Source organism: Helicoverpa armigera, chromosome 31 (genome assembly GCF_030705265.1).
Source record: "Helicoverpa armigera isolate CAAS_96S chromosome 31, ASM3070526v1, whole genome shotgun sequence".
Lineage (NCBI taxonomy): Eukaryota > Metazoa > Arthropoda > Insecta > Lepidoptera > Noctuidae > Helicoverpa > Helicoverpa armigera.
The window spans coordinates 2111239-2134691 of NC_087150.1; the positions used below are offsets into that span (position 1 = coordinate 2111239).

At 36.6% G+C, this 23453-nt stretch overlaps 1 protein-coding gene across 2 annotated transcripts in view; it reads right to left on the minus strand.

Moving 5' to 3' along the window:
• The window catches only part of Orb2 (orb2), a 67526-nt gene extending 47348 nt beyond the window's left edge, over positions 1–20178 (minus strand). For both annotated transcript variants that reach the window (XM_064043348.1, XM_064043349.1), the window contains exon 1: positions 19894–20178. In XM_064043348.1, the coding sequence (XP_063899418.1) occupies positions 19894–20109 (216 nt within the window). In that variant the 5' untranslated portion in view covers positions 20110–20178. The remainder of the gene's footprint in view (positions 1–19893) is intronic.
• Positions 20179–23453: the final 3275 nt, after the last annotated feature.

The window sequence follows — 23453 nt, forward strand, 5'->3', positions numbered from 1 at the left end:
GTTGTAGAAGACTTCAAAATACGCGTTGATAATAATCAGAAGTATGTAGTAACGTTGTAATATTGCTGTTTATTTACTTTCAGCTTCAGCTGTTAAAACAATGTAATTGTGTTTGTACAAGTTTCATTAATAAGTAGGTACACGTATGGATCTATCTATGTTTGTGTATCTATCTATATATCGAAGTGTTTTGCGAACACAAAACAGTTTTGTTTTCAACATTAGGTCGACCTGTATGTAACTATGTAATGGAATCTAAGGTAACTAAAACCATCTTCATCAATTGACAGTTGTATGTAGTTCTGATGATAATACAATAATATGGTACTGTCGAACTGATCTGATGATGGAGCGGGAAGGTATGAACTGGGACTTCATGATGGAACATCGTATCATAGCTGTGTTTGGACTTATTATAAAAGTCTTGTAATGATTTTAACTCTGACTTTTGCTTAGGTACTAAATAATAGGTACCAATGTAAAATGTCATTGAAATGTGACCAGCCGATAAACAAAAAGATCCAACTCTTTTTAAAAATATCACCATTAAGACTATTGAAATTAAAGATTAATTAATTAATATCTGTTTAATATACAAAGGCAATTCAATTTAAACTTTAATTTCGATCATTTCAAAATGGCTTCTCTATGAAACATTGCAGGATAAAAAACTCAATATCCATGCAGCTTGAATTTACAAAGCCGTAAAAAAAGCAATAAAACAAATATGTTTTCAGTTTCACGAACAATTCAGCATTACGTAACTCGTGTGTACTCAACTCAATGCAGCAAGCCTACTCGCATTATGATTGGCCGAATAAGCTTTAACATAAAATTGTTTAAAGACCTGGTAAAAGAGAACTGGCTATCTCAACCCTGCGTGACCCAATTTAAATTTGGAATCGCATTGCGTTGACCTTTCGAACGTGTGCAGTATTCGAAAAAGTACTAGAATTTTACAAATTGCTCTTTGAAATAGAGTCCATTTTCGCTTGCCATTAAAACCTTTGTAAGTTAAGTTTGCGCGATTAATTTTAGACTTTATAGTGGTGGTCATAAGATTCAATTTAGCGTGTGAGCTCGTTCTCGTTATGGCGCAATGCTGTTCTGACGTCACACTGCGTAGCGGGAAAATGGGTCAGTAGGTTTACTTTGCTAGTATAGCTTTGACCAGTTAACTTAGACCTCTGATGCAACATAATGTACTTAGCATTAGAGGTCTTGCTAAGCTGGTCTTTTTTCAGCAATGGTGGCCGAATGATTGATTAAAATCGAAGATTTGAATATGGTTTTCAGATTTTAGATAAAAAAATGTAAATTTTTGTTTGTTTTTCCAGCATTTTTCTGTGAAAGTTTGAATTAAATGGTTGTTCAAACTATTGCATGACATCAATGTCATTTGTTACAGTACATGATAATTCCGATGAATACATTATCTTCCCCTATTCATAACCTAAGTCTTGCCGTCTCGTTCTATCCGAAACAGAGTGACAGTGACAGATATAGGCTGCGTTTCGTCAACGTAGATAGAGTTGTATTCAATAAAGAAATGAAAATTGTTTATGTTATTGTAACTTAACTAGCTGTTCCCCGCGGTTTCACCCGCGTCCTGACGAAATTATTTTTCGCACCTAGTTAATAAGTAGCCCATGTTCTTTTTCAGGCTCTATACTATCTGTATACCAAATTATATCTAAATCGATGTAGAATTTTGGGCCTGAAAGCGTATAATATTATTTAATAAGGATAATCCCTACACTTTTTACTCCCGTTTTTCTTGGAGAATGTCATAAATTGACAACACCAAATCAAAATATCGTTTGACGTTTCTGAAAACTCAAATCAAAATCTTCTCTTTGATATTCTGTGGAAAGCCTACAGCGTAGTTTTGAAAAGAAATGTTTACAAAATACATATCTTGAAATCTCAAGAAACTGAATGATTTTCACAGTATTGTAGGTATGATTTCAAACAAGACTTTCTTAGTATTTTTACACCGAAGTACACTTGAAGACTTTGTAGAATAATGACGACACATTTTGTTTAACTTCAAAGAGTATTTTATGGGATCAATGTGACAATACTGTTACAGCCTTTTTATCGTCCCACTGCTGGGCTGCGGCCTCCTCTCACACGGAGAAGGATTGAGCATTAATCACCACGATTGCTCAATGCGGATTAGAGATTTCCGACTATATATAGTCCAGGTTTCCTCAAGATGTTTTCCTTCACCTTTTTATCAGCCATTGGTGTCCAAGATATACTTAGAAAGTACATACAAACTTAGGAAAATTACATTGGTGCTTTGCCTGAACTGGAATCGAACCCACACCCTCATACTCGAGAGGTTGGTTCTTTACTCACTAGGCCACCACGACTTAAAATATGTGACATAACACTGATTTACAATTTCAAAACTGCCTCGTTGGTTCAGCTGTCATATAGCGCGGCTGCTGTGTACGAGGTCTCGAGTCCGAATCCCGAGTCGGGCCGAAGTCGCTTCGTTTGTTTTAGAAACTTTCACGAAGTAGCCCGGAGCCTAGAAGTTGGGGATTGATACACCCGTGCATCGGAGAGGCGTAAAACCGGCATCCCCGAATGCTACTCAGTAGCAGTCGTTGTTACAATTCCACGTCAGAGGCCGTCAAGCGGAGTTGAGTTAACTCTGACACTAGGGCTTGTTAGGTGATTAAACCTGCAGCTCACTCGATAAGAAGAAGAAGATTTAATTTTAGTTTTGTTGTAATGTCAGAGGAGAACAAACCACGTAACGAACAAGACCCAATGGTTCATGAAATTAACGCGTTGAAGCAAACTTTTCAGCTTTATCGCTGCTTGTAAAACACTGGTACTCAGCTACATCTAGTTTGACTGGAAGCAGACCAAAACATAGTTGGGAAAAAGGCTCGGAGGATGATGAAGCAAACTTTTCAGCATTATAATATTCACACACTTAGATACCTACATTTTTTATACCACCCCTCTTTACAAAAAGGTTAAAAATGAATTAACTTTAGAGGATCCCCATCATCACTTATATCCGCAGTGCCCCAAATTCTTAGGGGCCTGACCTACTTAGCCGCAGAATTAGGGGGCTCCTATCGACGCAGGGTTTAGAGGGATCTCGGCACGGGTACTTAACTTTTCATTATGTACCCGGTCGGGGGAACTACTTGACGCACCCATACGGCCTTTCTGCATACTATATATTCTATCTACTAATATTGTAGATGCTAAAGTTTGTATGCATGGAGGTTCACGCAAAGACTATTGGATTATTGAGATGAAACTTGGTACATCATAGTATATAGATTAGTTAAAAGAATAACGTAGTAAGAATTAGAGCAAAAAGAATTTGGTTTCTAATGGATACTCTTTACCTCTTTCACTCAATAGTTGCTGGATGGATTTTGACGAAACTTGGCATTATTATAGATTATTTATTATAACATCATATAGGCTACTTTTTATCCAAGTGCGGGAAGTAATTCTCTTGGGAAGTTGGTGAAACCGTAGGCAGTAGTCAGTATTATAAACGCGAAAGTGTATGTATAGATATTATGTTTGTTCTTCTTTCACGCAAAAACTACTATAGGATAGGATTTTGATAATACTTAGCAGTAATATAGCTAGTTTATCAGAATAAGATAAAGGCTACTTTTTATCCATGTACACAAAGTAATTCCCTCAGGACGTGGGAGAAACTGCTGGCAGAAGCTAGTTCTACATTGCTGGTTATAAAAACTTAAACTACTAGATACAATATGTGTCATCGCTCAACGTAGATAAGATCAAATTTCAGCGATATCAGTGTTGTTTCATATGTTTCAACTGAAAAGAGGTGGTACCTTGGTTTTTAAATACCAGCTGTGCTTATCTATCGATCGCTTGCCGCGGCACGACCGTGGATGGCTAAAAGCTATCGTGGATTGGAGAGCGTATTTAAGATAGCACCCAAAACAAAATACGTACGGTAGACTGCACATCAGTGGTAACTGTCATGCACCTTAACTCAAAAGTAATAAGTACGATTTTCCTATAAAACTGTTACCACTGACCTGAAGTTGACTGTACGAAAGAGAATCCTGATGACGGACGGGACGTTCGTAACATTATATAAATTTATAAATAGCTTTAAAATGAGTTGAGTAGTCAAAAATAAAAATCAACTAAGTTCTGTGTCATTTACATAGATATTTACAGAACTAGTATTTTACAATTACATACCTAGGTACAAAAATATAAAAGGGGGGAAAATTAAAAAAATAAAATTCTGTGTTTACATATGGGTAAATTAATGTTATACATTTTATCAATGTACATTGATAAGGAATACAGTAATATTTTTGTTAGAAGATCATTTTAAGAGCTAAGTTTTCATTTTTTTTGTATCGAGAATCTTTTTCGAGAACTTGTTTTGAATTTTACAGGGTTTCAAGGTTTCAAAAATATGTTCAAGATTAATGTATATTTTTTCGCCGTCAAAATTTAAATGTTATCTGTGGTTTTTTGTATGCCAGGAAATATGTATTTGCATAGTATAGCAATTTTCATATTTGCATAGAACATGGCAATGTATGGTATCTGGAACCTAAATGCATATATTTATGACAATATGTAGGCACGTTAGTTTGGTAGAAACAAAAATAGTCTTGCCAAGGAGTATCGAAAGGGCATGCGGGATTGTTCGCGCGAGTTACCGCGGTCCTGGTACATAAAAGGCCTACGACGGAACACGACGGTTTTTAGTCAGTAAGAGTCTGAAACTCCCTCACCGCTGCTAACCCACAGCGGGAGGGGTCATTTGATGATTTTTGCCGTCGTTATAAAAAAGTGGGGTATCGAGAAGTACCTAATTGACTTAAAGAGGAAGATAGGTAATATGATTGATAATAGAAATGGCTAGACAGTGCTATCTTAAGTTAAATCCCACCCCATATATCCAGTCACTTTGAGGTTTTAAAGTACGAATGTAATCTGTAGTTTCGATCATAAATAGCAAAACCTTCCTTAAACCCACTTCTACTAACTCTACTTCATATCTCCCCTTTTTAAAATTAACCTAATATCAGGAAAGTGTTGTCGAAATACCTGTTTGTTTGCTCTATCACGTGTTATCGCTATCTACCGCGTTATCTGTGGGCAGGTGATCTCTCTATACGTATCTAGGTCTGGCTTATCAAGCTGATCATTTAGGATGGATCATACAGTGTTGCGGACGCGAGTTTCAGTTTTTGCAGCTGGGATTATAACTATGGACATTTTTAATGCTGTTTTTTGTTTTCTGGGCTTCGATTTCTTTGTTTCTATCATATTAAAGAGGAATCATTTTTTTTTATTTTTGTTCGTGCCCTAAGGGCTCCGAAACTACTAAACGAATGTGAAAAATTCTTTCACTGTTGGAAAGCTACACTCTTCCCGAGTAACATCCTAACTATAATATTATAAATGTGAAAGTAACTCTGTCTGTCTGTCTGTCTTTTCTTCACGCCTAAACTACTGAACCGATTTGTGTGAAATTTGGTACAGACATAGTTTGGAACTTGAAAGGACATAGGATAGTTTTTATTTCAAATAAAAAATAAAATTTATTCCGGACATATAGCGCCATCTATTGGTCAAACCAAAAATATGCCGGAAGTCACTATATCATGCGAACGAAGTCGCGGGCAAAAGCTAGTAGGCTATATTTTATCCTGGCAGTAGTTTCAAAGGGAGGTGGGTGAAACCACGAAGCAGCTAGTATGTAATATAAATAAATCACTGACAGTATTTCCAAGTTCACCATATTATTTCTAGTTAAACAAAACAATGAATTGAGAATTGTATTAAAATGTTACCGCAGCGCCCTCCAAAGGAAATGAGACTTGTCAAACTGACATCTCCTCGTATCATGTGGTTGACAGTGTCTTCCGCCATCTTGTATCATCATGACAGCTAACAGAATGGGGTGAAAGGAGACCCCAAAATTTTGAATTTACCCATAGGCTTTGACTAACCCTGCCGTGACTACAGGATTGTTCGAAAGAGTAACCAAACCACGGCCCAGGTACGCAAAGGACTCTAGAAAAAACTAAGGTGGGTTTTGGTCAGTAAAAGCCTAATATTCCTTAGTTCAATGGGTATAGAAATAGATTGAATACAGTAGTTGTATAGACGCGGGTCAACCTTCCCTAATCTGTCAAATTTTACCAATCAAACGTTAACCTTACACTATTGTGATAAGGTTGAAAATGTATTGAAGAAATTTGACAGATAGAGGTAGGTTGATGTTCTGTCGTCTGTAGATAGTAATTTTTAGTTTGCAAATTCCTACTAATATTATAAATGCGAAAGTAACTCGGTCTGTCTATCTGCTACGCTTTCACGTCTAAAGTCTAAACCACTGAACTGATTTTAATAAAATTTGGTACAGAGATAAAGTTGACCTTGAGAAAGAACATAGGATAGTTTTTAATCCGGACTTTTGCAGAATTCTCTTGGAAATGCGATGTAACCGAACTCTAAGCGGGCGAAAGCTAGTGCATTTATAGCTCCCTACGGGATCTGCTGAATGAAACACAGCCTATTCCTGTATTATGAATGCCTAGGATCTCATCCGAACTCTACAGTCTACATAAGCATAGTTGCTTTCAAGATTTTGTTCCAAACATTCCCACACAGTTTAGGCATATAATGTGACGTTTAACAAAACGAGGCGAGTTAAGATAACAGGCAATCTGTCATGCAACTGTCAATGAATTAGGAAAAACACTGATAAGATTACATAAATACCTTTAGGTAATATAAATCACATATTTTATGATAGAGATTTTATATGATGAGACATTTTCCTGATGTACCTGAAATACCCTCATTGCCTAAACACTAATTTTCGTATCGTTTTGTGTCGACGAAAATTTCAAACTTCTTAAACATGGTTGATAGTTGTACCTAGGACCTAGGCAGGACTTGTACCTAGGACTTCGCCGTGACTTAGGTTTGAAATTAAGTCACACTCTATAAGCCAGTTCTAAATATAATTATTATTATATTTAGAACTGGCTTATAGAGTTAGAAACTGGGCTCTACAGGAGATCTGATTACTTTTTGACAATGCAAGTTAATCTTCTTCGCAGAAACATGGAAAAACAGAAGACGGTTAAAAGTGTTGGCATGCGAAAACTTACGTTTTAAATGATTTTAAAATTATCTACAATTAAAATATTTAATATGTCACATGAAAATATTTTGTGGCGGGCTACATTTTACTCATCTATTTGACAAACTACGCGCCTACACATACCATAACATTGCTATCAATAAATCTCTTATCAGTTAACTGTGAAACAGGTTGAATTATATCAGTGCTTTGCTTATCGATGGCCCTTCGTTTTTACCCGACTGTGGCTCAAAAAGAGGGTCATGTGTGTCTACAAGTGTCTACTATATCATGACACTAGCTTCTGCCCGCGCCCGGTTATATCGCGTTTCCAAGAGAATTCTTCAAAAGTCCGGGATAAAAACTATCCTATGTTCTTTCTCAAGGTCAACTCTATCTCTGTAAGTTCAGTGGTTTAGACATGAAAGCGTAACAGACAGACAGACAGAGTTACTTTCGCATTTATAATATTAGTAGTGTTAGTTGCCAGTAGTTACAAAGAGGGCAGCAGAGACGAGCGACCATAGACACCTCGCCATTCAGCCGTTCATCTATGCTTGGAGGATTCTTTTTTCGAACGTCATTGTGACAAGACATGTTATAGTTTGACAGAATGCGATTTTGCCGCGTTCTTGACTAATCTTAGTTGATTTTCATGTTTAAACTATTTCTTGTAATTTCCTCGTTAAACAAACCTGCTTCTGGTTTTTAAGAGTAGGGATTCTTTCCAGCCATATCATACTTCAAACAACCCATTCATCGTTTTTTAGATCAGAAGTAAGCTTCAAATTCATAAAAATCTGATACAAAGTACATTTTCAACTATATTGTCATGATTTGACGTTTCACAAACGTCAATGTCACTTCGTTATGATGTCAAACACAAGATATTTCGTGTTCGACCTCTGTGGCACGAACTCTTTACGAGTTTCGTGCGAGTTTGTCAAATTTACATTCATATCAGGTGAATGTACGATAAACAGCTGTAATGTACTAACAAAACGTTTACGTTAAGTTAACTGGCAGTACGTGGTTTTCGACCTTCTCTATAATTTATTTTGTTTTTTTTTTTAAACAAGAAACTCATTATCTTCCTAACACTATTGGGGTCGGCTTCCAGTCTCACTGGGTGCAGCTGAGTACCAGTGTTTTACACAAATCAACAATCATCTTTATACTGATTTAAGGACACAAACAAACTATCGGCCGACAAAAATTTTGCAGTGTGAGCTCTTAAAGTCATTCAATTCATCCTTCAAATCGCTTCGGATCGCATGGCATTCGTTGCTTCGCCCATCATCATCATCATCATCATCTCAGCCGGCGGACGTCCACTGCTGAACATAGGCCTCCCCCTTAGATCTCCACAGATACCTGTTGGAGGCGACCTGCATCCAGCGTCGACGGCGACCTTTAAGTATAAGTAAGGTCGTCTGTTCACCTTGTTGGTGGACGTCCTACGCTGCGCTTGCTAGTCCGTGGTCTCCACTCCAGCACTTTTCGATTCGCCCATAGACGCACATTAATTTGGTATGCATGACTCCCAAAACATAATGATAAGGTATGTTTGCGTACATCGTGTCAACGGGGAGATAACCTAGATTCTATAGTGTAAGCAGGAGAGATGGTGATAGTACTGTTAAGAACATGATCTGAATAAAACCGACCATTTAATCCTCACTTATATGTAATCTACCCATATCTACTACCTTTTTAATGTAGAGTTTATTTACATAGATATATACACATTTACAATACATATAAAAAACTAGCCATCCATACTGATATAATATAGAGACACATGGTTTGTTTCGTTGTTTGTATGTACCCTAAAGGCTCCGAAACTACATAACCGATTTGGGAAATTCTTTCACTGCTGGAAAGCTACACTATTCCCCAGTAACACTAGCTTAATTTTGTCTAGGTGCGGAACGAAGATTTTCCGGGACGCGGGTGAAACCGCGAAGAAACAGCCAGCAAAATCTATACTAATACTAGCTTCCCGCCCGCGGTTTCACCCGCGTCCCGAGATAACTGCATCCCGGAGCCGGGTGGTGACAAAAACTATCCTATCCTATGTCCTTCTCCTGGCTCTAAACTACCTCCCTGCCAATTTTCAGAATTGGTTCAGCCGTTCTTGAGTTGTAAGTGGTGTAACTAACACGACTTTCTTTTATATATATAGATTGTACCTAAAGTAAAAGTGTTGGTTTATTTGTAGATTGAACCTGAAATACTAATACTCAGAATATAAAAATTCTGTGTTATACATTCCATTTACTGAGCAAAGCTATAGGCTACTTTTTATCCGGGTGTGCGAAGTAGTAATGGATATCAATTCCACATATAAAACTGTTGTTTTCGTAAAGTTAAAGGTACTTTGCGATCGATCAATCAAAAAGGCACTTTACTTGTAGGAATTTTTCTCACCAAATGATTGATGACACATCTGTTAAAACATTTGGGCTACAAAAGTATACCAACATAAGATAACTAGTTTTCCCCAGCGGTTTCACTCGCATCCCATAGGATTCAGGAACAACTTGACGGGCCCAGGTAAATTGTAACCTTTTTCGATAAATGGGCTATCTAACACTGAAAGAATTTTTCAAATCGGTTCAGTAAGTAATTCTTGAGATTAGCGGGTTCAAACTATCTCTTCAGCTTCTTAATATTTGAATAGAAATGCATTTATCGTATCTTCTACGCATTTAACGACAACTTTAATATTATGTTAAAGTTAATTAATATTTGTGCAGGATAATCTATTTATTTTCATGCAATAACCTTATTTATATTTACAAAACCATTTAAAAATTCAACAATTTAAATACCTCAAATAATAAAAGAAAATAGTCGACCAGATGAATCTGAACGATTTCAGCCATCCTCGTAAAAGTGTATCTTTCTCTTTCTAGCACGCAGCGTTAGAGTGAGACAGACAGCTAGTTTTCCACGTGAAGTGACGAAACCAATATGGCGGCCAACCTTGAAACTTGTACACTGATAAGACTTCGAGTGAAAATTTCTAAATAGCTTACTACAATGGTAATATTTCCTTTTTGAATAGTTTTCTTTTCTAAATCGGGGAAAAAAAACATATTTTCCGGCAATGTTTTTGTATGGAAAATGCAATAAATATGTATTTGATTTTGTTTTTCAAATGTCTATAAATTGTTAGGAATGTTTTAAGAGAAAATTCCTCGTGAAAATCAACTAAATCTATGTGGTGGGTATCTAGTATCTATCAGTGTTTTACAAGGAGCGACTGCCTATCTGACATCCTCAACCCAGTTACTCGAGCAACCCAATACACTTACGTAGGTGGCTTCTGGCTACCTGCTGTAATGACTGCCAAAGGTGTTCAATTACAGCCAGCAGGACCTACAGGTTACCGTGCCTTCCGAAGCGAAATCTATATATAATGGTTAATTATAATGTTAAACAGTAATTGTATTTGCTCTTCATATTTTAGCCAAACTAAACTTGTTTGTTTGTACTCAAAGGACTGCGAAACTACAGAACCGATTTGAGTAATTCTTTCACTGTTAGGAAGCTACTCTATTCCGGAGTAACATAGGCTATATTTTGTCCAGATACAGGAAGAATTTCTCCCGGGACACCGGTGAAACCGCATGAAATAGCTACTCGTTTATACATATTTATCTAAGAGAAAATATAGGTCAAACAGCAATAATAATTATGTCATATTATTATGTTATCTTTAAGTATATAATAAGTATAAAGATAATATAACTCAGATAAAATAACATAAAAATATATCTTTGAACTTCATAAACCTACTAAGTCATCCATGTATTTATTATTTTTATTTTATTTATTTACTAGCCAATTTCCCGCGGTTTCACTCCCGTCCCAAGAGAACTACTGCCCGTACCGGGATAAAATATAGCTACATATATTACTCGGGGATAGGAGACCACGGACTAGCAAGCGCAGCGTAGGACGTCCACCAACAAGGTGGACAGACGACCTTATAAAGGTCGCCGTCGACGCTGGATGCAGGTCGCTTCCAACAGGTATCTGTGGAGATCAAAGAGGGAGGCCTATGTTCAGCAGTGGACGTCCTATGGCTGAGATGATGATGATGACTCAGGGATAGTGTAGCTTTCCACCAGCAAAATAATGTTTCAAATCGGTGCTGTAGTTTCAAAGATTTTAGCGTACAAATGGGATATTTTTATCTGGTTATTAGTTTCCTGGGGACGTGGTCAAAAACCGCGTGAAATAGGAACAAAAATATACGAGTAAGTATATTTATCAGTACGTACAAAAACCAGATTTGTAGATAATATTAAATGGTCGCGATAACAATGAATCGCCATGATTTTTATAGCTTCGATATTTTTTTTGTTTTTATACCTAAAAGTGTTCACTTTAAATGTGTTACTTCAACATCTTTGGCAGTCGTTACGGGTAGTCAGAAGCCAGTAAGCCTGACACCAGTCTTACTAAGGAGTATAGGGTTGCCCGGGTAACTGGGTTGAGAAGGTTAGATCCCCAGCTGCATCCGGTTAGATAAGAAGCCGACTCCAGCATAGTTGGAAAAAGGCTAGGCGCTTTACAAGGAGCAACGGCCTATCTGACCTCCTCAACCCAGTTACCCGGCCAACCCAATACCCCTAGGTTGGACTGGTGTCAGACTTACTGGCTTCTGACAAACCGTAACGACTGCCAAGGATGTTCAATGATAGCCGGGACCTACAGTTTAACGTGCCATCTGAAACACTGTCATTGGTATCAAGATATACTTAGAAAGTACATACAAAGTTGCATTATTGTTATTGAATTATTTACAAATACAATGCTGATTACTATTTCTAACTCGCTTTTCCCCGTGGGTTCACCCGCGTCCCGTGGGAACTACTCCATGCCCCCAGATAAGGATAATATGTTTTATGTTAAAAACATTGATAATATTGGCCTATATACAGAATCAACTAAAGCGATAAGACTAGTTTAATTATAATAAGGAAAATTAGTATATTTGTGTTAATAATTTTATTCCAAACCGTATGTATAAAAACCATAGAGTTTATTCATTTAATATGAATAAACACTCTCATCTCTCGAACTATCGGTCTAATTTCAATAAAGAAAGCGTATCAGAAATTCATCATTCATCCAAAAATTTAATTCAGTTATAAAAATCTGTTTTTATGACAAACCATTCATTTCACATCCAACCTACTTCATAACCCAACCATAGATCACGCTGCACCACAACCAATAATGTTGCTAGCACAAAATACTTGGTAGTATGGTAGTATGGTATACATTTTTCGCGCGCGCAATCTGGATTCTCGAGGCGAGGCGCCGCAGTGCGGTTCGCTATGTAGGTCAGAGCCAGCCTTCAAAACATGTTATATAGGCCGTCCGGGTAACTTCACGGGGAGATATTTATATTACACGTTTATAATATCGGTTTATTTGCAGCCATGATGACTTGAGCAATGAAATGAGGTTTAGATTTCAAGTCGTGTATTGTCTATGGTGTCTTAAAATTTTTAAGTTGGAAATAGAGCTTATAGGCCAAGTTTTGCTGTCAGCAGTTATTGCATGAAAGTAAGTATGAGTAAGTGTTTATTTTCGACAAAAACGCTTGTGGTGCTAAATCATTTAAGTTTAATTAAAATAAATTTTGTAGTTTTGACATGATAAAGTATGACATGACAAACATTCACACAATACATCCAATCTTTCTCGTCTATAATATTAGAGAAGTCTTGTGCAAAATTGGAATTTATTACGTCTAGGTAGCTTACGCATACAAGAGCCAATAAAGATATCACATAATCATCCTGATCATCTATCTAGACTTTTCTCATGTGGCTACGAGTCTAACCGACTGCAGCTGAGTACCAGTGTTCTACATGGTGCGACTGTCTATCTATCCCCCAGCAGCTCTTAGTAGCACAGCTTGTCAGTCATACTAACTTCAAAGAGCACTATAGCTATCTAAATTATCGACCTTTACAAATAGTAGTGACAATAAAATCGATGTTTCGTACGCATGACTATGTTGTAGTGGGTCAACCCGGGGACGAGTGCTCGATGAGTGACGGTATATAGGGCGCCCGGGTGACCTGATCTCTGCGTACTTGGGTTATAACATTACTAGGATGGCCGGATTTCTGTCAAATGTCTATCTGTTGATTTGATTACTAGATATTAGAGGAGTTCAACAGAAATTGTTAGGGGCTGTCAAATCTTTAGAAAAATCTTCTTTTTTTTAATCGGCTAAAAATATCTAAGTCGTGGTGGCAAATCCAGTGGTGGTATGGTAATTCCAGTTCAAGCAAGTACCAATGCAATTTTTCTAAGTTTGTATGTACTTTCTAAGTAATCTTAGACACCAATGGCTGATAAAAAGGTGAACAAAAAGATCTCGAGGAAACCTGGACTGTAAAGTCTGAAATCACCGACCCGCATGGAGCAAGCGTGGTGATTAATGCTCAATCCTTCTCCGTGTGAGAGGAGGCCGCAGCCCAGCAGAGGGACGATAAAAAGGCAGTAACAGTAACAGTAAAAATATCTAGAATTCCATCCCTTTTCACACGCGCTCACATCTAACAGTCGACAAACATTTTGGTCAGTTTTGTGTTTCTGCAACACAAGTAGTCGCCATTGTTCTCACAATGTTTTCCTTACGAACGGATACCGACTTTAAATTGTATACACATACTGCGACTGAAGAGGTAAAAATGTCGGCTTTAGCTCTTGTGTGTGTAAATTGTAAAACAATAGAAAATCAATCGTGTCTCGCGCGTATCTGCGCTCTGGGAGGTGTAAATGTAGGTCCCGGTTGTTATTGGACATCTTTGGCAGTTGTTACGGGTAGTCAGAATCCAGTAAGTCTGACATCAGTCTTGCCAAGGGTAAGCCAGTCGCTTCTTGTTAAACAATGGTATTCAGCTGCATCTGATTAGACTTAAAGCCGACCCCAACATAGATGGGAATAGGCTCGGGAGATGATGTATATCTGCGCTCTAGGTTATTCCGTTTGTGGCGTAGTTTTGATAGCTTAGTAGACGTTTCTAGAATATTGAAAAAAAACCTAATAAATCGCATAACAGCCCAATCAATACTTCCTAGCCTTTTCCCAACTATGTTGGGGTCGGCTTCCAGTCTAAACGGATGCACCTGAGTACCAGTGCTTTACAAGGAGCGACTGCCTATCTAACCTCCGCAATCCAGTTACCCGGGCAACCTAATACTCCTTGATAAGACTGTCAGACTTACTGGCATCTGACTACCCGTAACGATTGCCAAAGGTAAAATTCGTATGACAGCATATAACTGACCACTAATATTATAAATGCAAAGATTTACCTACTCTGTCTTCAGTGTGTGTTTTTGTCATTCTTTCACTTAAACACGTATTTTTCCGACATCAATGCAACTTATACATTAGAATAATATTTAGGCTACATTTTACCCAAATGCGGAAAGTGCTACCCTCGGGATAAGAGTAAAACTGCGGAGAGCACCTCCTCCTATTTTGAAACTCGGTAAAAAATTGATTTAGACTAAATTGTTTATGTTTTACTTACAATAGCCGACCCTCTGCCGCACCCTAAACATGATTTAAGCTTCAACCTCACTAAGGGTTAAAATGAATTTGCAAAGGGTTGTGCCAATTCGTAAATAGGGCGTTTCACACAAACACACACACACTTAAAGTCAGCTGATTCAATCAATATTATTTAAACTGCTATGGTCTAGTGGTCACTAGCGCTACTGCAGTGCATGGGGTCTGGTTTTCGAATCTCAGATCGGGCTGATTATGTGCTTTGTGGGTTTTAAGTAACTCATAAAGCTGCCCGTAGTCTGCCAGTTGGTGATTGATACACCCGTGCATCGCAGAGCAGGTAAATGTCGGTCCTGCTCCTGTTCTCTCTCTGGTCGTGTCGGATTGTCGTGCATGAGGACTAAGAGAGGGCACCTATGTCTGTGCAAATAATGAATATGTCCTGCTACAACAACTATTTACTATGAATAGTAGTGTAAATAAAAACTGTAATTTTTTAAGCAAGGCCAAGGCCTGCCGGGGCTGCAGGATCGTTCGCGCGAGTTACCGCGGCGCTGGTACATAAAAGGCCTACGACGGAACACGACGGTTTTTAGTCAGTAAGAGTCTGACACTCCCTCACCGCTGCTAACCCACAGCGGGAGATGTCATTTGATGATTTTTGACGTCGTTAAAAAAAAGGGATAGTCAAGCTCTCGTGGCTGATAATGTAATCAATCTAGACACCATTATTATTATTTTAACCAGTAGAAATACATGCCATAAAAAATATAGAGATATTCAGCTACATATACCTAGACTGGAAGCTGACCCCAACCCAGTTGACTAGAATAAGTTTAGTAGGTCATAACAACAATAGTGTTTTACATACCATAGAGTATACAGCCTATAGTTGTCTATGGGTCTATTCCGTTTGTTAAGGGCACTGATAAACAAGCATAGAGATTTTCTTTTGTTTATTTTTCTTTATCTAACGTAAATATTATTAACTGGCTGTTTAGCGCGGTTTCTTCCGTATCCAATGAAAATACGGAAACTAGTATAAATATTTTAAGAGGCCCCTATAAACGATTTTTTGACCGTTATTTAGATGGTACGAAATCCTTCGTGCGGGAGTCCGACTCGAACATGGCCGGTTGTTATGAGATTTTGGTGAACTTACTAAGCTACCAAACACCTAATTATCTATAATAGCTTTTGAAAAAAATATGCTGGTTTTTAAAATTCGCCATTTTACAAATACTACATTGTCAAATCAAACTAAATAATTCAACAAAATTTAAATCTTATTATTTCGTGTAGAACTGATCACCTATACTACATTCAAGTAGGCACTAAACCGAAGGTAAACAGTTGGATATGGAATTGTAACAACGATTTCTACTGAGAAAGACTGGCTAGCGACTCTTGAAACATTAAAATGTTAAGGCTAAAAACATCAATAGAATTACACTAGAAAAATACGCTTTTAAAATGCTCATCAAAACCAAAAAGTTCCAGTTCATATCTTCCGGCTCCATCATCAGATCAGTTCGACAGTACCATATTATTGTATTGTCATCAGAACTACATACAGCTGTCAATCTTCACAACGCTACGATCCTTGCAAGACGGTTTTAGTTACCTTAGATTCCATTACATAGTTACATACAGGTCGACCTAAAAGCGTGTTAAAAAGGCCTTTATTTAAAAAATACTAACTTAAAAAGACAAGAATATAATGTATAACGTTATAGTAGAAAATTTAATCGTTAAATGTAGGTTAGTCTTATTGATTTTGTCTGGTGTGCGAGCGAGAGAGTAGATGTCAGCTGACTGTCAACCAGTGCTATGTAGAGGTAGCTTGCCGCTCATTTTACTTGATTGCAGAAAGATGGGTGAAGATATTTTTGTAAGGGGAATATAGTATATTAATAGTGTATTTTATTTAGAAAGTTTTTTAATTAAGAAAATGTTTAAATTGCTCTGTTTAGGTCATAGTAAAATGGCTAAACTAATTTTCTTTTAAGTGTAGATTGAGATATGATTAAAAATATAGTATAATTTTATCATGATGAAGTATTTTTCAAAGGCAAAATTAAAATGCTAATTTTTAAGTTCGTTTCGGTGTTTGTCTTCTCGCTCGCTCTCTATTTCGTAACTAAAATGAAACGTGTAAAAGTGTTGTTTTCGACATATTTGCAAAATAAATAACATTTATACAATGTGTCCCGGGGATAAGTGACCGCCCGAAATTTTTTGAATATTTGTACAAAATTAAGGATAATTTCATTTATATTTTTGAAAAAAATCATTAAAAAAAATTTATTGTCAGGCCTGTTAATAACAGGCTTTGCTCTTTTTTTTCAAATTTCAACTGACTGTATTTTTGCATTTGTTTGAAATAGCAGCAAACATTGTTGTGAGTTATTGTAGGAAATATCATGTAGTTTATTAATAAATTAAAAGAAAGTGATATTAAGGAGGCATTTATTGGACTTATTTTGAAAAAACTGAAAAAAAGGCGTCATTTTCTTTGAATTTTTATTTTCTTTTCTTTCTAATAAATGTTTTATTACATTTTTGTTATGTTTGGTAATTTTAATTGATAAACTATGATGTCGGCTAGTCAATAAAGAAAAAAGAATTTAAAAAGATGTAAAAACTTAGGAAATATCTTAAAAACTGCAGCACGTCACAGTATTTACTAAAAATCATTAAAAAAAAACCAAAGGCGGTAAGTCCCAAATATAAAGGAAATTATCCTTAATTTTGTACAAATATTCAAAAAATTTCGGGCGGTCACTTATCCCCGGGACACATTGTATAGTTTTCATTTGTGATTCTACCTGGTTAGTAATTCAAAACTGAATTAAACTCTGAACAAAACTAAATAGTTAGCTACAATTGAATGTTTCTTTAAGAAATGGTTCCTAAGATTTGTTTAGGGAACAAAATGACGTAGCCCAAGACTACGAGATACTACGAGACGCTACGACGCTACGCAGCTACGAATCTTGCGGACTTCTTAATTTGAAATGTTTCGGCGACTCTAGTATCTTGTTTTATTTATATTATCTTTGTGTGTTGAAAACTTTTTTGTGTCATAGACAATTTGACTATTTGTTTTTTTTTAAATAACTGTTACATTTTATTTTCATACACATTTTTTTTTTGATTTTGAAGAAAATCATTTGATTCACAAATACAATATAACATCATTCTCCGAGCCTTTTTCCGAACTATGTTGGGGTCGGCTTCCAGTCTAACCGGATGCAGCTGAGTACCAGTGCTTTACAAGGAGCGACTGTCTATCTGACCTCCTCAACCCAGTTACCCGGGCGGGCAACCCGATACCCCTTGGTTAGACTGGTGTCAGACTTACTGGCTTCTGACTACCCGTAACTTCTGCCAAAGGATGTTCAATGACAGCCGGGACCTACAGTTTAACGTGCCATCCGAAACACAGTCATTACAAATTACAGTAAAAAGTATGTATGTTAGTTATAGTAAAAAAACCATATATTACCGATAAATCTAAATAACAATCTGTAAATGAATACATTTGTATCTAACAGTAGCGATAAGTATCGCGTCCTCCAGTTGTGAGCCACGTGCTCAGTAAAAATCAATATTCTGTTATAAACATGACATAAAGTAGAACTGAGCTGGTCGGCCTTTTGTTGGCCGTAAGTTGGTTCAACCGAAGAAGGTTTTATTTATGCTAGGTTCTTTAAAAACGACGATTAAGTATCTATTTCGAGTAAAAGACAACAAAAAAATCTGAGTATATTAAATATGTTTATTTGATTTATATTAAAAAAATATAAATCTATGTATTTAAAATATGTTTCTTTTTTTTTTAAACACAAATTAAAATGGGACTTAGTATGTCGTTTTGAATCAAATGCGAACTTACAAAAACTATAATATGATCGACGTAAAGGAATTCAATTCTTCAATTCAATTCAATTCAAATTCAAATCTTATATGGAGTGATTTTAAAGGTGACCTAGTTGTGAAATTAGGGATTATCTGGTAAAAATTCTCTAACCCTATACCATCTTCAAAATATTTTCAACTTTAAAATGGCAGGTTATAAAAATCAAATTAGACTTTTTAGGGGTCAAATTGCACAGAAAAATTTAATTCAGTACTCTAGATTTTTTATCGAGAACGTCGTGCTTATTGAGTAAAATAACACATAACTCTCTTAAAATAACGATAAAGCAAATAATATTTCAGTCAATTTCTTTTGTCTGAAAACCACTGAAATACTATTGATTAATGGAAATGTTTTAACATAAATTCTTCAACTCAAAGAATATCAGTAACTTAACAATTTCAGTAACTTTGACCACTCCCTAAAATGTAGTACATTTGATCACAAATTACATTTTTAAGTGTACTACGGGAGATGATTATGAAACACCTTTCAGTAAAGAAAATAAAATACTTATTAATTGACAACAAAATAAGTCTCCACACCTTTTTTTATTAATTTTGAAAAATGTTCACTATATAGGTAAATATTATATGATTTATTTTATGTGTTACAATAATTTTACATGAGTAAACTGCAAAAAGTTACTTCTTTGATTATTTTGTCGCGAATTTATCAAGTAATTAAAAATTTACATTATCATAAGTGCATTAATATAAAATATTCTTATTTTTTAAATAACAAAGGAACTGAAATTAAACTTTATTTTCTATATTCATACAAAATCTCATATTCATCTAATCACTGAATAGTAAAAAAAAACGCAAATTTTAATAACTTGACCTGATAATTCACTTCCGTTGCATTATTATTGAAAGAGAAAAAAACTTAAATTAAAATTCTCTCTAGAATTCTACACATAAATTATCAGATTTCGCATAAGTATCAAAAAAATCATAAAACACTTTACTTTTTAATCATCTTTAAGCAATTCATTTTTTCAAACTGAAAATTATGTTTCAGTCGTTTAAATCGAAATATGAACTCGAATCAAACATAGAGCATTGATAACACTCTTTACAATAGGGCCATATGTCAATCCGCATGAAATACGCTGAACATTTGCAAACGACCTAAATTTTGTCTGCCTAGACCAGACCATAATACCAGTCTAACACCAAAAGCAAGATAACACGTAGTTTACTTTTTAACATGCAACATATGTAACCTTTTTTGACAATTTGACATTTCAGGCTGTATGTGAATACGTTTGCTTACCTGGTAGGTGTCATCAGGTTTGCCAGGGTACGATGCACTTCGACGGTAATCGGGAGGCCGTGGAGGTGCCGGCGCCCTCCTCCAAGGGGCGAAGGCCGAGGGCTGCGGCGGCTGTGGCGCGGGCCACCTATACTGCGGGGCCCGTCGGAAGGGCGCCCTGTACTGTCTCTCGTCATCAGCAACGCTTGGGGCCCCTGGGTATTGCAGCTCGCCCATTGAGACATACGTCCAACCGTGGCGGCGGTCGGACTAGAACTGCCGATAACGTATCGGTCGATGTAGGATGCGCGCGCATGCCGCGTTCCGTATTTGAAATCGGGGGACAAAAAATATAAATTTCGTATTTTTTTTTAGTCTTTGTAAAATGGGTTGTTTTCTGTAAGTTTTGGCGCAACCCTGTTAGGAATTGGGGCAGTTTTTAACGCTAGTATATTATCTAGTATAACAGTACACATTTTTCTTATTTCTACTGAACATAACTAATGTTTTCAGCCAGTAAGTACTTATTATTGCAGCATTTGAGTTACCACGCGTACAATTCACTAGACAAAATATGTAAGGAGGTTGTAAATCTTGAAAACCTTATTGATTTCTCATTGAAAAAAAAAATACAGTACATTGAAGAGAGGAATTACAACTCTGCTTGGTAACTTTTGAATTCAAATCCTGAGAGGGATATATCTTGTGTTCTCTGTCACTCCTTGCTATTCTTTTTCTCGTAGATATGGGAAAATAATGATATTGTTTTAGATCTCGATCTACTAGAGGTATTGACGAATTGATCACCATAGTAGGACGAATTAAACCTATACTAATGTTTAGGTTTGTTTGTTTGAAAACGCTAATCTAAGAAACTTCTGGTTCGATTTGGAAAATTCTTTGAGTGTTATTGTTTGTTAGATAGCTGTTAATCAAGGTAGTCTACTTTTTATCCGGGTGTGTGAACTTGTTACATGGGCGGCGGTTTTACCCACTGGCAAGCTGCAAGCCAATAGGAACAATATAAAGAGAATCTTTCAATATGTCTTCTTACATTATAACTAACTAACTCTAGTTGCATTATCAAATAAAGAGTCAACACGAAACTCATTCGTCATCTACCGAGCCTTGTCCTAACTATGTTGGGGTCGGCTTCCAGTCTAACCGGATGCAGATGTGTACCAGAGTCCTATATGGAGCGACTGCCTATCTTGACTCCTCAACTTTTATCCAGACTTTCACTGACTAGACCCGTAGCGTAGAGACAAAACAAAACTTCTGAAAAAAATTATGCATACATAGTAAAAAAATCCTTAACCTTCTTATATGCTAGGATAGATGATGTAACATTAAAATTGTATTAATATTTGAAACAAACGTTAAAATCTCTGCCACGCGTTATCTCTGCATTGCAGTTACAAGAACATTAAGCTAAACTTACTACATACTTTAAAAAACCGGCCAAGAGCGAGTTGGGCCACTGTCACTGTGGGATTCCGTAGTTTCCCGTGCGTTAAAATAAGTCCATCAAAACTGCATTATCATCCGCCTAGCTTTTTCCCAACTATGTGAAGGTCGACTGCCAGTCTAATCGGATGGAGCTGAGTACGCAAGTACCAGTGTTTTACATAGAGCGACTGACCTCCTCAACCCAGTTAGGCAGTTACCCGGGCAACCCTTGACAAGACTGGTTGTCAAACTTAAGGGGTTTCTGTTTCTAATTACTAGTAACGACTGACAAAGATGTTCAAATGACAGCCGGGACCCTCCAATTTGCCTTCCGAAACACGGAGGAACTCGTCATGACAAGATGGTGACCGCGCCAAGCGTTGCTTAACCTTATCATCGAACGACCCGTGCGGCCTGTTCTATTTTTTCTTCTTCTCTGTATTCTGTGTCTGTACATTATCTGTTAAATAAATAAATAAGAAAAAAAAAATGCTAAAAACCGCATTCAAATCGGTTTCGCCAAACGCGAGATACGAAAATCGCACACTAACATACAGACATACAGGTTAAACCACGAACTTCTTTTTTGTGAAGTCGGTTAGAAAATCATATTTATTTGTTTCATACTGAAATAGGTAAGAGCAAACAATCACTGTTATTTATTATTTCTATAAAAACCTTTGCGACGCAATCAATCATCAATTATTGACAGAGCGTCAGAGCGTTTGTTTTTTTTTCTATTTCCTGCAATAACTCTATTATAGGTACTCAACCTTTATACCGTAACTAGCTTCCGCCCGCGGCTTCGCCCGCGTCAAGTTCGGTTATATCGCGTTCCCAAGAGAACTCTTTAAAAGTCCGGGATAAAAACTATCCTATGTTCTTTCTCAAGGTCAACTCTATCTCTGCACCAAATGTTATTAAAATCAGTTCAGCGGTTTAGACGTGAAAGCGTAACAGACAGACAGAGTTACTTTCGCATTTATAACATTAGTAAGGATTAGCTTCCGACAGCGGTTTCACCCGCCTGTATGAACTATTTAGTGCACCCGGTTCAAAAGCAGCTTAGTCCTAGCTTGCTGCAGGATATAGCCTTCGAAAAATGAGTTTCTAACACTGAAAGAAATTCACAAATAAGAGTACTAAAGTCACTAAGGTTATCACGATGTAGGTACCTAAAACGATTTGTAAAATAATTTTCAAATCGGCTAGCGTTAGATAGGCTTCTTCTCATCCGGGTGCGCGGATTAGTTCTACGAGATGTGGTTGAACCCGCTTTCGAAAGCTAGTCTACTTACTATAGCTTTTTCACACGGCTTCATCCATTTCCTGTACAAGTAAAAATATCTCCTATGTTACCATGTTACAATTTATATACCATGCTGAAATAATTGCTAAGTCCGACTCACTTTGTTTTAGTGAATATATAACAAAATATAATACAAATGTGTGTCTGTTTCACATTTCAAGTCCGAGTATACTCAAGCGTGGGTGCCTATCTGCCAGAAGCCCTGCAATGCTTTTGACACCCTTTGTTTTACAAATGAATATATTTTCGTATAAAACCAATGAGATTTACTTATGCTATCATTTCTAGGATTACTTTACCTAAATTATCTAGGTAATCAGCTGAAAATTTCTTCATTAGAAGCCTTGATTCTCAGAATTAAAATAAACAATTACAGATTTAAAACGTCTCGAAAAGAATAATGTAATTTACAGGTCTAAACTCTAACTTGGTAATATTTCATTTGGTAAGTTAAATATGTATTCGTTTTATAAATAAATGTTAGTCTATAATAAAAACCTGTGATTTACACCTAATTTTGCGTCAAACTATTCATATTCTCCCCTAAAAAGCTACATTCAACCTTAAAATAACAACCTCTTTTCAATATCAGTTCTATTTTATCCAAAAAGTCCGTAGCCCGTTACCATGAAGGTCGGTCAGGTCTATGCTGAAATGTTCCGCATTATGTCGACTGCATGCACCCGCAACGTGAGGTACCTACTGACCTGCTTTCAGAACTTATACGGCCTGAAAACTGGCCCAATGGCGAAAAAATCTGAGTTTAAAACCTTTATGTTAGTTCATACTCTATTTGGGTAGCCATTTGAATGAAAATAAACAA